The sequence below is a fragment of the Leiobunum rupestre genome, chromosome 9, assembly GCF_980474605.1.
Source record: "Leiobunum rupestre chromosome 9, qqLeiRupe1.1.hap1, whole genome shotgun sequence".
NCBI lineage: Eukaryota > Metazoa > Arthropoda > Arachnida > Opiliones > Sclerosomatidae > Leiobunum > Leiobunum rupestre.
The window spans coordinates 16,855,007-16,870,490 of NC_143392.1; the positions used below are offsets into that span (position 1 = coordinate 16,855,007).

Sequence of the window (15,484 nt, forward strand, 5' to 3'; positions counted from 1 at the left end):
TCTCTTGAGTTTCTTGCGCCCGTTCCGACCCTTAAACCTTTTTAACGGGTTAATTTGAAATTCGTGGAAGGGGAGGTTTAGTTGGGATTTCTAAGTAGTTCAGGAATTTTTGCTACGCGTGTTACGTGTGTTACGTTTTTGCTTCACGTGTTACATTTTTGCTACGCGTGCTGCGTTTTTGCTACAGCGCGCTGGCAACTTTCACTTGCCAGCTCCCTCCTACGCATTCTAACACGACCACCGGTAATTGGCTTTACAAGTCGCTAGTGACTTAAGCCTATAGTGGTGCCTTGGGTATTAGCTTAGCATTCTACATTTGTTTGACTTCAAGAATGCATTTGGATATCTGAGAATACGGGTAGTTTAAGCTCCTCTTCATTATTGTGTTGAAAAAATTAGTCTTTCCAATTTTCATGACACTCATTATCTGCTATACAGGGTGTCCACTAAAAAATGAACCAGAGCGAATATCTCAAAATCTATTTTAGGTACCGAGTTTGAAATTTTCAGGTTCGCATAGAGTGTGTAGGGGGAACACCTAGTATGAAAATGTCGATGACCTTGAACCATGTCTTCAAGGTCATTCAAAAATTATCTCGAGAACCGTAAGTGATAGAAAGTTGGTTCCAATTAGAAAAGTATTCCATGTCACGTTTTATGGTTAAATAGCTTTGACCCGATCGGATTTAACCAATAGGAAGCTGAGAAACTTTTTACTAAAATCACAACTGGTCGTAAAAGGGAAATTTGCTCATTCTTGATGACTCACGAATATTGCTCAAAAATCAACCAACTGTTCAAAAACGCGCTAAGAAACCCATATTTACTCAAAACTAGGTAAAATATTAATCATATGCCCTCTTTAAACATTACATCAGTACTTAATGCAAGTTTTAGATAAATTCATATTTATAAATATATATTTACTAACTGGGTAAGCCGGTCTTTTATAGTTGTAGCATATGTAACATAATTACCCATAGGTATACAACTAGCTCTATTTCTTCACTAACGGTTTGTTTCACAGATATTGCGTCATCCGTACCCTAGGTAGTGGCGTACCTAGACCCTTTGACGCTCGGGGCGGATCACGAATTTGACGCACCTCCGAATTTCCAAAAGAGCAATCGTTTAATAGTTAAAAGCAGTAAAAACTATGATACTATTTTAAACTATTTACTGGCTAACTTGTGCATGGTACTCAATTAACAAATAATCACACCACTGTTGCGCAATAATACCTTTATTTAGAAACGCTACAGCTGTTTCGGGACGACTCGCACGTCCCGAAACAGCTAAATATTTCCGATATTTCTTAAATAATTCCGATATTTCTGAAATATTTCCGATATTTCTTAAATATTTCCGATATTTCTTAAATATTTCCGATATTTCTTAAATATTTCCGATATTCTTAAATATTTCCGATATTTCTTAAATATTTCCGATATTTCTTAAATATTTCCGATATTTCTTAAATATTTCCGATATTTCTTAAATATTTCCGATGTTTCTTAAATATTTCCAGATTTCAGAAATATCTAAAATATTTCTAATATTTATCGATTTCCGGATATAATTATTTCGATTTATCACTATTTGTACACCAGATTTCTTGAGTGACTTCGCCCTCGGGAAGACTGCCCCAAGAAACTACCTTTCATCTGCTTGAAACCTCTAAAGCTACGTTCACTCGTAAGCGGTAGAAAACGGTTTGAATTGTTTGAAACGATTTAGCGTGGTTCACGCAACTTCTTCGAAACGTACTGAATCGATTTCAAGGTAATGTGTATATAATATACTGGTTAAATCGTCCGTTTTTGACGCAAAACTACTTTCAAACGATCTAAAAATTACCGATTTTCCAGACATTACGCTTATTTACCTGCTTTTCTATATACATTTTGAGATCGGATAATTATTTTATCCTGTTTCAGTGCAAACTGCCGACTTGGGCAAAACTCACAACAGTACTTGTCCCAATGGCTAAATACGACGTACACAATCGATACTGTTACTACTTTGAGACATCGTGCGATAGGAGTTACTCCTCAGCTAACTCCGACTGCTCCAGAAATGTTTGAATTGGAGCGGGAATGCATAATTGGAATCAGCCAATCCTTTGCACAGTAATAATAATTAAAATAAACGACATTGATATTTAGAACAGATAACATTCGTTCATTTCAATTCAGAATCATTACTAAAAACTTTATCATTCATAACAGGAAACCGATTGGAAACTATTTAGTAAGTTAATCCTAATATGGTAGGACGTGTTTGGTCTTGTCTCAAATTCATATTTTCATGAAAAACTTATTGCTGGTTTTTAGCTTTTGATTGAATTATATTTCCGGAAAGGTTATTCCAATGACTGAAATATTGTTAGTTGTGGTTTTCATTATGTACATTTCAACGGCATTGCGAATACAAAAAGTTACTTACAAGAGACTACCCGAGGTGGTTATCACCGATTTTGTTAGAACTCGGTGGTTAGGAAGACATTATGGTAGTATGAAAATTGCCAAAGGGAAAAGTTGCAATGGGCTTTAGTTTTCATATGGCAACCGAAAATGTTTTTGATCTCTCTATTTAAAAAAGCATGGGATATTCTCGGTTAACCAAATTTTGTTAAAATTTTACCATAATTGATTAATTTTACCCAAAATCCTTGACCAATTTTACCCAAAATAGGTCAAATTCATCTTTTTGGGTAAGTTTTGAAAATTTAATTTTTTCAAATTTTTTAAGTAATAAAGTACCCTGTGAAACCGAGAAAATCCCATGCTTTTTTAAATGGAGATTTTTGGGTTTTGAGAGATCAAAAACATTTTCGGTTGCCATGGGAAAACAAAAGCCCATTGCAACTTTTCCCTTAGACAATTTTCATACTACCATAAGGTCTACCTAACCCCTGAATTTCAACCAAATCGGTGATAACCACCTCGGGTAGTCTCCTTGTTAGTTTTCGCCAGCCAATCTTATTGTCGTATATGATCATACGTTGTTATCATATGTTATTTTTAGTCTCTATTCATTTGATTCATCGAATGACACTTCGCCATCTACATTTTAAAAAGGCGTTTGTTTCAAACAAAGAAAATTATTCCCGTTATTACAAGGTGTTTTAATTTTTGGAATTGTGTAAAAGCTTCGAAATTTATGTATCTTATTACTCCTTCGATGCGGCGGTAGGTTCTGGCCTAGGAGAGGATTTTCGGTAAGAATTTCTCACGGGTACATTAACAGGATTTTTATCCCTTCTCAATGCGCTCTTAATCTGTTGTCTTTTAAATTACCAGAAAACTAGATATTTATAAATTTGGGATATCAACGGTTCCGTGGCCGAATGCATAGAGGGATTTACACTTCGTGAAATATAAAACGTGACACGTTTTTTTCAAAATCATTGGCTGGCTGCTAAGAAGCCGCGAAAAAAAATAAAGAATATTCACTCGGAAAATGAACTTACTGGAAAATTAATATTAAAGACGAAGATAAGCTCTAACACTAAAGAGCTTGGATAATTACTCATGCTCTAATGAAAAGGTTCTAGTTCCACTTAAAATCGTGTATTTAGCTGAGCACGGCTTGAGCGAAAAACTCGATGAGAATCATCAGAGTCACCATTGTCTTCCATTGACTTAAGTAGTTTCCTAGTTCGGCTTGGTTGTATTACTCGTATTTCGTGTGTTTGGTTTCGGGATTTTTTTAATTAAGTTTGTTATCGGTTTCAATTTGGTTTCGGTGGGGTAGCGGAGTGGTTAGCACTTTCGCCTCGCAGCAAGAGAAGCCGGGTTCGATTCCAGCTTGTGGCTCTGGTGGTTAAAAATTTTAAACTACACTTTGCAAGTTCTCTAAACACTGGTTAAAGGATTCCTTCGGTTTCCCCTTTCCATAAAACCTTGTAGAGGTTAACGGTAACAGTTAGTGTAGGGAGCTGTTGGCTCAAGTGGCATGCAGGGCTTGCCACCACCCTCCTACGCATTGTAACCCGGCCACCTGTTTAAGGCATTAAAAGTCGGTAGATGACTTAGGCCTAAGGTTGTGCTTTGGGTATTAGCCTACCTAGCTGATTATTATTATTTATTCGGGGCTTATAGCTCTACATCGAAATATCTTTCGAATTGAACTATTGTTTTATCCCAAGTGTTGTTAGGTGTCTTTGGTGTTGTTGTCGTCATAATTTGCGACACTTTGCTATCTTGAAAGATAAATAATAACTCCTGATTCCCAGTTCACACGTACTAACACGTGAGAGGTATGCTAATCGGACACAAAAATCAGACTTTTATTTACAAAAATAAAATGTTATAAAACTTAAGCTTCAAACCAGTAGCGTAGCCAGGATTTGGTTTCGGGGAGGGCACACAATGAAAAAAAGTAAAACAAAAAATAAAAAATTGTACATATTTAATGTATTGATTTGTAAGAATACACAGTTAAATTATGTTTACAAAAGAAAAGTAAGGAAATCTTTACTGGGGGCATTAGGATTCGAACCACGTTACTCCCGGTAACAAGAACACACCAAGTCACACGTAGGCTAGGGCTCTTCGGGTCTTTTGATTGGTCAGTGTTCTTTGATTTTTAGCAAAACAAATACTATTTAAAAAAGTATGCTTATTATTACAGGTAAAACAGATAAAATTGAAGATTGGCAGTTAAATTTCACGACGGAATTTTTTACTCGGACTACGCTGAAGATGGCGCTACACCACATTAATTGCAACGCCGTTATCAAATAGAAGTGGGAAAGCCCACCTAATGTGAAAAGTAAATAACTCGGCGACACCCCGCAAAAATATTTCCACCCCCTTTTCCCTAATTTCTCTTACTTCTAGCGCCAGAGATGGATAGCGGATGATTTTAAAATTACAATGGAAAATGCGATCTAGAACAGCGGTTCCCAAAAGGTGTTCCGCGGAACCCTGGGGTTCCGTAAAAGGGTCACAGGGGTTCCGAGAATTCGCTGAGTGGCCATCTTTGTTTGTGTCAAGAGTTTAAGATCAGTAAAAAAAATGAGTTGGGGTTCCGCCAGAATTAGGTGGATAATTTAGGGTTCCATAGCAAAATAAAATTCGGAACCGCTGATCTAGAACATGCTTGGAAAGGTGAGGTACTTGCGTTTCTCGCAAAAGGCGGTAGATTCCGGTAACACGGCGTAAACATAAAAATTTATAAAATTTATTATAAATTAAATTATAGTTTTTTTAATTGGATTTTTTCGCCAATTGCGTTTTATGTATAATTTTACATTTTTTATGTTTTTAAAGAATTAAATACTACATCTTATTAAAATGAAAAGCCTCAACTCCCACCTTCCACAACTTAAAAATGCCGGCTGTCTAAATATGTGGAAATCCCTATGAAACGTGAGCCGTCTTTCAGAGTTTATTTTAAATTAATCAAAATTTTACAGGTGGTGAAAACCGCAAAGTTTTTATTTGACTTAATTTTCTCCTTTTCTTATCTGTCCGCTTTGTTAGTTTATTTAAAAATAATCAAATGGCAATTAATTACGCAACATAGAATAGTAGCATTCCATAGCGTGGACCATGGCCTCCATTTTGCGCGCAATATTTTTAACCATAGGAAAAACTAGAGAGACGTCACAGTGCTATTATTCTGTTCGAACTTAAACGGTACTGCGAACATGGACGAACTACTGAAGGACACTTCTCGGGCAGCTTTTCCCTTCACGCTAACGTTCCGTAGCAGCTTACGTGGGGTTAGTTCGTGATTTTCTCACCAAGGTGTGTTGGCTCTGACTTCAGGGGCAAATAAAATATCCCGTGATGCAGGAATCTCAACGTGCCTCCGTTTTCGAGAATTTTGAATTTTAGTAGCGGTTTTATCTTTTAAATAATTCCACACTTAGTGACGTAAAGCTCACGTGACTTGTCCCTGAAAACGTGCCATAATATGCACCGAAACACGAGTCATACTTTGCCGGTAGTGTTGTAGAAGGCTAAGTTAGAATAAACCTCCTATGGACTGTGCGAAGGATGATAAAATACGCGAAAAAGTAGATTAGTCCATAATTAAAAGGGATAATATAAACCCTAAACAAATTTGAAGAAATTAAAAAAACTTACTAATAACTCGTACCAATAGGTCTTTGAGCAAACAAAAAGATGCGAATCTCGGATCAAATAGATCTTCGAGTAATAAACTACATAAAAACTATATAAAATAGCCAGAAATTCCAACGGTAGACCGGTTACGTTATATTTGGAACTCATCAGTACCGTGCGGGAAATCTGGCTGGCGACTGTTATATCGAAAAGAGAAACTAAGCCTAAACATCAAAAATTAGAAGGCTAGATGAGAGGTGTAGCGATGCGTCGTAAAATGTAGAAAGAGCACCTTTTGCAAAAAAAACACATAAAACTAACCTACTTTTTCCTGTAGTAACCATAATAGTAAATAATTAAAAATAACGATCGAAAAAGACAGTGACCTGCTTTTAAGCAAAATATTTGGTTATACAAAGGCTGCCATTTCCAGCTATACCAGGCAAAAGAATTCTCAGTCGGCCAAAAAAGGTAACTTTGTTTCCCGATTCAGAAAAATTCTTAACACACCCAAGTGTTTCAGTCCAAACAGCTCCACTTATGAAGAATTTCCAAATTCCTATATAAAAAATAAGGTTTTACTGCCCTTCACACAAAGGCTTATAGCTATACATAATCAAAATATATATAATCGTGGCATGAAGTTGAATTGCATATGAAGACATTTGCAAATGAACTGAGATCCATTAGGCTTTTCACCCTCGTTTCTATCAAAAACATATCTTTCTCATCAAATTTTAAATCCACGTGGCTTAACTCAAAGTAAACTGAACTAAGAATTTGATTATAAAATACACGAAGTCATACTTATGGTCTTATGTTACTTTCGCGTATACTTAAGAAAATGTAATTAGAATAAAAATTGGCAATTATTGATAGGCTTATTAAGTTCCCAAATCAATGGAATTCTATTTTCTACTCATTTCTTTTATAATTCACGTTCGCAATCCAAAGATAGTCACCGTTTCTGATAAAAGGAAATATCCGCGATAAGCAGAGGAACTTTGGGGGAGTATATGAATCAGGTACAATAGATTTCAATTAAGAAAGCGCCACGACATATCAAAGCATTCTATTAAACAGTTCCGATTAAAAACAACAATAGAGATACAAGTAGATAAGAGGTGAAAGAGGGGTGGATCTATTATCTTGGCCTGTGGTATTTCGAAAGAAAACCTTTTGGGTTTGAAAAAGTGTTGGGGGTCCGAATGTAACAAGTTACACGAAAATCGAATTCAGAAAGGGATAAGATGACGGGGAGTCAAGTCAGGACGACTTTGCTTATTTTGGCGCTTTTACCCATTGGTAAACTTACAATGTCGAAGTGGATCGAATATAAACTTATTTTAACCGATATTATTTAGCGTTTTGCGAGTTGATTCCGTGTACTAATGGTAAAGATGGTTGGTATCTCTTCAACGAAAATTGTTACAACTTCATCGAGGATGGCACACGACGAACATGGGATGAATCTCAGAGATACTGCAAGGATAATTTGAAAGCCAATCTCGCCTCAATTACTTCCAAAGAGGAGAATGAATACATTCAGGGCGTTGTGAGTAACCAATATTCCCAATCTTGACCTTAACCATCGATGGCAATATATAACACGCGTATATCTAGTTGAAGACCTTCGAACTAATTAAATCACCATCATCGTACATGGGATTAAGGGCGATTGGTATAAACGCGACGTACAAGTGGTCGGATGAGTCCATCTTCGACTTCAATAATTTCAAGGACGGAAAAGTGATAATGCCACAGACAAGGACGTCGTGCGGCGTAATCACCAGCATCGAAGGTTAGAAATTTTTCGAACTTTTTGAAACAAAATGATTGTTAACAGATATAAAGTAACTTTGGACAATTCCAGGAGTATGGGGAGGGGTAGATTGCAACACCGTATTGAGAAGTTTCATCTGCAAAAAGGAAAACTCAACCGTGGAACCGGTAACCGAACCACCATTTATAGACGGGAACTGCAAAGACAACACCTATCGCAATTTCAGTAAGAATGAAACTCAAATTGCCATGAATTGAGTGCGATATTTTATTTTCTTGATTCTTAAGGGGGTCAGTGTTACAAATTCTACAGCGACCGAATTGAGGATGGCGGTGGTAGTACGTACGATAACGCCCGGAAGATTTGCCAGAATAACGGCGGAGAGTTGGCTTCTATCCATTCCCAAGACGAACAAGGTACAGCTGCAGGGCCTTAATTCAACTGGGGTAACTTTTAACCGTTAAATTGAGAGTGGGGTTGCGGAGTGGTTAGCACTTTCGCCTCGCAGCAAGAGGAACCGGGTTCGATCCTTTCTTGTGGCATTGGGTGAAAACTAGAGGTCGGCGGAACGAATAAATTAACCGTCAAAATTTCGATTAACAATAAAAAGTTGGGTTAATTGTTTTTTATGCACATTTTATACGAATAAACAACGATTTAATCGGTTTTTTTCGTATATTTTTTGGATAATTTGCGGCTATGATTAAAAATAAATAATTGGATAATTTCTTATTCAAACGCCGATCTCTAGTGAAAACTCGGAGCAGCTCCTTCTGCGTTGAGTTTGAAAGTTATCTCCCCACTGGTTTAAGGGGTTTTCCCCCCGAGCTCTTCCAAAAAAACTTGTAGAGGTTAACGGTAATAGCTAGTGTAGGGAGCTGTTGGTTCGATCGCGTGGCATGCAGGACCACCCTCCTACGCATTGTAACCCGACCACCTGAATTAATGGCTTCAGAAGTCGCTTAATGACTTAGGCCTAAGGTGGTGCCGTGGGTATTAGCCTAGCTGATTATTATTATTATTATTATTATTATTATTATTATTATTATTATTATTATTATTATTATTATTATTATTATTATTATTATTATTATTATTATTATTATTATTATTATTATTATTATTATTATTATTATTATTATTATTATTATTATTATTATTATTATTATTATTATTATTTTATTATTATTATTGTTCGCAGATGTAATGACAGTTGAGCTATCCTCTCTGAACACAACTGTATGGATTGGTCTTCACAAAGAAGGTAGCTGGAATTCAAGGCACGAATGGGAAGACAAATCCAAATTAGATTTCACGAACTGGGCTCCCGGAGAACCTTCCGATAGTTGGGTAAGCAAAACTCATCTGCCATTATTCATAGAAAATTATGTTGTTTCTTAAACCGTTACTTTCATCGCCAGGGCTATTCTGAACCGTGCGTCGAAATGTACCACATCTTGAACGTGGCCGGGAAATGGAACGACGTTCCTTGCGACAAGAAATTAGGTTTCGTCTGTCAAAACAAAGCTGGTAAAGAAATTAATTGAGAGATATATTCGAGTTAATAAAAAAAATGTTCACTTTTTTTTACGTAGATCCTAAGGAAAAGAAGCCGACCCCGGCCCCTAATCGCTGCAGAGCCGGAGAAACGCGTTTGCGAGATGCTTGTTTCAAAGTAGTAACCGATCCCTTGGATTGGCAAAGCGCCGAAAATGCTTGTAAGAGGTATCCTAACAGCGGACATCTCACGTCGGTCAACGACAACTTTGACCTCGCCCTCATTAACGTGTTAGCCAAGGAAACTATTCAAGGGGATATGTGGCTAGGATTCTCAGACAGGAACCTATCGGTAGCGTACTTAATATCTAGGAAGTCGAGAAAATATCTAACTCGAATGGTACTTTAAGAACAATGGCCTCTTCACGTGGGCGGATGACTATCCAGTGTACTTCACGAAATGGGACACGGACCAGCCCCAACCGGACACCGCCGGCGACCGATGCGTCTCCACGAAGCCAAACGAAAGATGGACGGTGAACTCGTGCGCCAACAAGCTACCATACGTCTGCCGAAGAAACGATTGTACGGTGGAAAATATCAAATTACAGTATTTTTAGAAACTGTTCTAAAAGTCGCTTAAAACACGCAGATAGGCCACCGGTTAAGCCGGTCATAGTTGGTACATGTCCGGAATCAAACACGACTCAATGGGTCGACGTTGGTAACAATTACTGTTACACCGTCAACTACAGAAATCCCAGAAGCTGGGATGAATCCCTTAGAGCTTGCGCGTCGTTAGGTAATGCGGAAGAACCTGGATACACTTAACATATTTTCTATAACATTTTTTCAAAAACTCAAGGTCGAGGTGTAAAACTCGCGTCATTCCATAGTAAACACGATCTTGATTTGTTGAGGACCTCAATAGCCGACACTGAGAAAAACTTGTGGATTGGTCTGATACAAGACGATAACGGTAAGTTGAAATTTGCTCCTAATTATCGATTATCGAATATATATCAACCCATTTTAAGGAGTGTACAAATGGTATGACGGGACACCGGCTGACTTCATTCCTTGGGATAATGGAGAGCCAACGCCAACCAGGAACGAGGGCTGTGTAGAAATCTTGGGACACAAGATGTTGTACAACAACCTCAATTGTCAAGAGAGACGAGGCTTCATTTGTGAAGTTCTAAAATGTACAACCGTAGTCATACATGTAGTTATTATATTTTAGCCGCTTTATAAAACGTTTCTCCTCTGCGTAGCTCCCGCCCCAACAACCACACCAGGCCCAACCAGTAAGTTTCGCCAGATTTCATATTCAATACCATATTTCAAAACATTTTTTCCTACCACTTTTCACTTCCGTAATATAGAAGAAGGATTATCGCTAGTAGTCTTTGTTAGGTTAGTTTTGCCTAGTGGTCAGCCAATCCAATAACACTCGGTAAATGTAGGTCGATGTTGATAAACTCTACAAAAAGGCCGTTGAGATCCGAAATTAGAAAAATATTACCTTCATAGACAAAGCTAGTGATTTAAATAATAAACTTTATGTTATGCTTTTTGCTAAAGTGACCCTTGACCTCTAAGTCGGATACGATATTAGTATTGTTCAGGAATTCGCCGAATTTCATACTTCTCTTATGGAAATGATGATAATAAATTTAACCGTAGCCCGTTATTTTCGAAATTAGCGGTACCTCTGCGAACCGATTGCGGTCCCGAATTTAGAAACTGGAGATACTTCAACGGTAATTGCTACCTACCACTAAATACCTATAAAAGCTGGTACGATGCGGTAGAATACTGCAACCAAAACGGTGGACACTCGGTTTCGATTCACTCCGACGAGGAAAACAAGTTCATTTTCAAATCGGTAATCCTAATATAACTTCGAGAGTATTAAACGACTTATAGATGAATAAACGACTTTTCAAAAGATACCCTTGTACAACACGTATTGGATCGGGCTCAGCGCGACGAATGGAGAAAGCTTCGAATGGAGCGACGACACTATTTTAAACTTCGACGTGCTTCAGGACACCACCGATAAACTTCTTTTGAAGAATGAAAAATGCGTCTCCGTGGGCAATTACCGGAACCCGAATAGTACGTTACGAAATGTATTTGTCTATAGAAATTATAACGATCCAATCAAACAGGTACGTGGGCTCTTCAACGTTGTAACCAACAGCAAGGCGTTATATGCAAGAGAGAGTTTGGAGTTACTCCCAGCACCATCACTCCTACCCCAAGTACCAGTGCACCTGGAGTATGTCCCGATGGTTGGGTTAGGACGGGTGAGTAGCTCAGTCTATACTACGTATAACCAGAAGTCTATAATGCCCCTTTTGAGAGAAGTATCAATCTGTGCCTTTAAATTAAACGTTTACCTTCGCGAGCTCGACACGAACATCAATGAACGCGAATATTCCGCTAAATCGCGTATATGTACTTTTTCTCCCACTGCTGGGTGCGAAGTGGGGATTGGTCCACCCGTTGCTGCACCTTCTGCTGGGTTGAGTGGCTTCCGTCTAAGGTGCGACCATCGGTAGTAGGGTACTACTACCCATGCTGGATTTGTTACTTGTGTGGGCTTGGGGACGCTGGCGTAGGGTACTATGATGATAGACCTCCGGTGGTATGGTCTCTGGTACTAGGTACACTGGGATATAAATTCTGACACACTGCATCACGGCTAAAAATTTACCAAGTCTCTTACTTAAAAATGTAAAATGTAAAATGTTAAAATTACACAGCGTAGGTATAGTCCATATTTTACCCATGGAATAGTATTTTTTCCTACTAAAACGGATGGTATATGTTTCAAGCGAATAATATTAGAAGGGTAGGTAGTAAGTTTTGTAATAAATAACAAGTTGGCAAGCCAAAATATACCTCTCCTCGGAAGAGTTTTTAATTTTCAGTGAAGCGTAACTGTATCCGTGGCTCTGCGGTAGAACGCTCACCTGTCGTTCAAGAGGGCTCGGGCTCGAATCCCGGCCGATTTAAAAATTATACTACACCAATGACACAAGGGCGTATCCAGGATTTTATTTCAGGGGGGGTTTTGAGGGAAAATTTCAAGGGGGGGTGCTGACGGAAGTTTCACTGATTTTTATTAGGCACCCCCCAGTCAATCAGCATTTCGGGGGGGGGGTATTGAACCCCCAAACCCCCCCTTAAATACGCCTTTGCAATGACATAAAGCGGGCGTTTTTGAAAAAACCTTTTCCCTGATTCTAAGAAACTGGGTACGCAGTGATTACGCTTTGCCCCAAAAATGCGAACGCGTTCGCAGGCCTGACAGACAGACCCACAGACAGACAGACACGGTGGTTGTATAACCCCTCCTAGGGTACAAAGTTCCCTCGGAGAGGTAAAAACGTCGTTACATTTGCATATATATATTTTTAAAAGATTTTTATTTTTACAATATTTACATGAGCGTCTGACCGGTTTCGTCGGGCTTAACTCTTTATCGTCGACGATGAAGGGCTAAGCCCGACGTTTTTATTTATTACAAAATTTACTAACAACGCATATAGTAACAACTGTATCATTACCTAAGCCTTAAGTATAGGTAGATAACTAATAAGAATTTCAGCTGCCAATAACAAATTATCAATCTTCAACAGGAAACAAATGTTTGAAACTATACGGAACAGCCGAAGGTGAGAAAGCCAACTACACGGTCGCGTCGACTACTTGTAAGGTGGCTGGGAACAAGGGCAGTTTGCTATCCATTCGAAGCGACGTGGAACAAGGTACTTACTAATGGAAGGTACTCTAAACGGGGTTAAACAACGTATCACGTTTATCTATGAACAGCGGTGGTAAATACGCTACTTCTGGGTGTGAAGGACAACGTTTTGATTGGATTGAGAAGAATAACGACCTCTTTCGAATGGGAGGACCATTCTGCCTATAAATATACGAACTGGGCGCAGGGACAACCCAGCCTTATTTATCAAGTTAGTTTCAGCTAATTTCTTTCAGCTTGCCACAGGGAATATTAAGAAGATTTTTCGTTGCAGCGTTATTGCGCCGTAATGCAAACGACCAGGAATCAACCTGGGAAATGGCAATCTACGGACTGCGCTGAGAAAACCGCTTACATTTGCCAAACTGTTCCAAGTAAATTGCGCGAGCGTATTATTTACCACAAAAAGCTAATTGAAATATTCTAACCTTAAAAAGGAACCGACATTGTCACTACTGTCCCAACACCTCCCGAATGCTGGACGGACGAAGAGGGTTACGTCAAATTTGGAAATTCGTGTTTCAAATTGTACACGAGCGAACAGAAGTCGTGGGACGCCGCCGAAGAAGACTGCCAACAACGAAAGGGACACTTGGCTTCCCTCAACAGCGGCTACGAACAAAGTTTCATCAATACTCGCTTATCCGGGCTAGCTGCAAATAGCGACAGTCTTTGGATCGGACTAAGCGCCGAACCCGACGTAAGAATACAAATATTCCAACTTTCCCGATAAAAAGGAGAATCTAAACGGTTGTCTTTCAGACGAAACAATTCAAATGGGCCGACAAATGGCCGGTGTACTTCACAAACTGGGGCTCCCTTCAGCCGCAACCCTTCAACAGCACCAAAAGATGCGTTTTCCTCGACGCAAACCGGAAGGAATGGAACAGTACTGAATGTTCGGAGGAACGAAGTTACATTTGCGAAATCTCCAAAGGTTAGTTTATTCAATACCGAAGATCAGTAACTAAAATATAAACAACCAACTTCCGTTCTTGGTAGACGTACCACCAGTAGTACCCGAAGTACCCAACGGAGTTTGTCCGGATCACGTAGGCGAATGGGTGGACATAGGAACTGAATACTGCTACCACGTTGAAAGCGGAGTCGGTTTTAGAAAAACCGCCCCATGGTCGGACGCGAGCGCATTCTGCGTTAGATATGGTAAAATATCTAGAATAATCTTACGTCGTTTAATCGAGGATTGGTAATGAGGGCTTTTGTTCCCTAGACGCCGAGCTCGCCAGCATTCACTCGCAACACGAAGCGGACATGTTGGCGACGTACATGAAGGAAGCTCGATCCTCAATATGGATCGGCCTAGTTAAGAAACATCATGGTAAGAGTCAATCCTGGGAAAACAATTAAAAAATTAAATATTAATAATTACAAATTAGGCGAATTTGTATGGCTCGATAAATCACCGTTGGATTTCGCCCAATGGGAGGATGGTGAACCAAAAAACAACACTAACCAGTGCGGAGTTATCAACCCGATCACGTTAAAATGGGGAACGATCTACTGTTCGCAGTCGCTAGGATTCATATGCAAAATTAAGAAAAGTAATTGATAATCGCTGGTTGTTAATTAATACGAATTACATCATTTTAATATAATATTTTAATATTAGTTATGAGCAACTTTCCATCACCGCAGCCAGTTACCGACAAAGGTATGACTGTAACGATTCGCAATATTGTTCGCGAACAATAGGGTTTACGATAACGTATTGTCCACAGATCCAAATGTAGGAATGGGCGGCGGCGCTGTGGCTGGGATCGTCATATTCGTAATTCTAGCAGTATTAGCATTATCCGGCGTTGCCTATTTCTACCTCAAACGACGCAACATGCTCCCTTCAAGCAAACCCGGAGTCAGTTTCGATAACAACTTATTCGAAGGATCCAAATAATCATTTTTAATTTAAACCATAAATCGATTCACAAATTGATCGCGGGGAAACTAACATTTATAGCCTTAGAGGTTCGATTTCAATGCTTTTATTCATATTAGATGGCGCTAATTTATACTTTTTGATGGGATAAGAATAAATACCGATACATGTAAAATTTTTAAGGAAGAGATTGAAGTTTCACACTCTTGACGCTCTCTTGGCGCCATCTGGTAAGACTTAGGGTATTTAAAAATGGGCCTCTAATGGCGTTACTCCCGTGAAAAAGGATCTTTTCTTTTGTCAAACGTGTATCGGTCTATAACGCGTTTATTCTTTCTCTGTACATATTTCATCTTTCTCGGATTAATTTACAACAAACAAAAATGTATAAATGATGTAATTAAATATATTAAAATGCTTTCGTTAATTCGAGCTTCGAAGTTATTTTCATTTAAATT

The 15,484-nt window shown here is 38.7% G+C and overlaps 1 protein-coding gene across 1 annotated transcript; it reads left to right on the top strand.

The window, feature by feature from the left end:
- The first annotated feature begins 7,282 nt into the window (after positions 1–7,282).
- Positions 7,283–15,455, top strand: LOC149926720 (macrophage mannose receptor 1-like). Its single transcript, XM_090159155.1, has 26 exons — positions 7,283–7,382; positions 7,442–7,632; positions 7,701–7,878; positions 7,951–8,085; positions 8,148–8,276; positions 9,062–9,210; positions 9,282–9,390; positions 9,456–9,709; positions 9,768–9,942; positions 10,010–10,159; positions 10,223–10,336; positions 10,395–10,562; positions 10,632–10,664; positions 11,064–11,245; positions 11,310–11,478; positions 11,532–11,669; positions 13,008–13,136; positions 13,201–13,343; positions 13,407–13,506; positions 13,570–13,832; positions 13,895–14,069; positions 14,135–14,296; positions 14,364–14,471; positions 14,530–14,694; positions 14,763–14,804; positions 14,872–15,455. Exons 1-26 carry the CDS (start codon positions 7,328–7,330, stop codon positions 15,042–15,044), a joined length of 3,789 nt encoding a protein of 1,262 aa, XP_090015281.1. The 5' UTR covers positions 7,283–7,327; the 3' UTR covers positions 15,045–15,455.
- Positions 15,456–15,484: the final 29 nt, after the last annotated feature.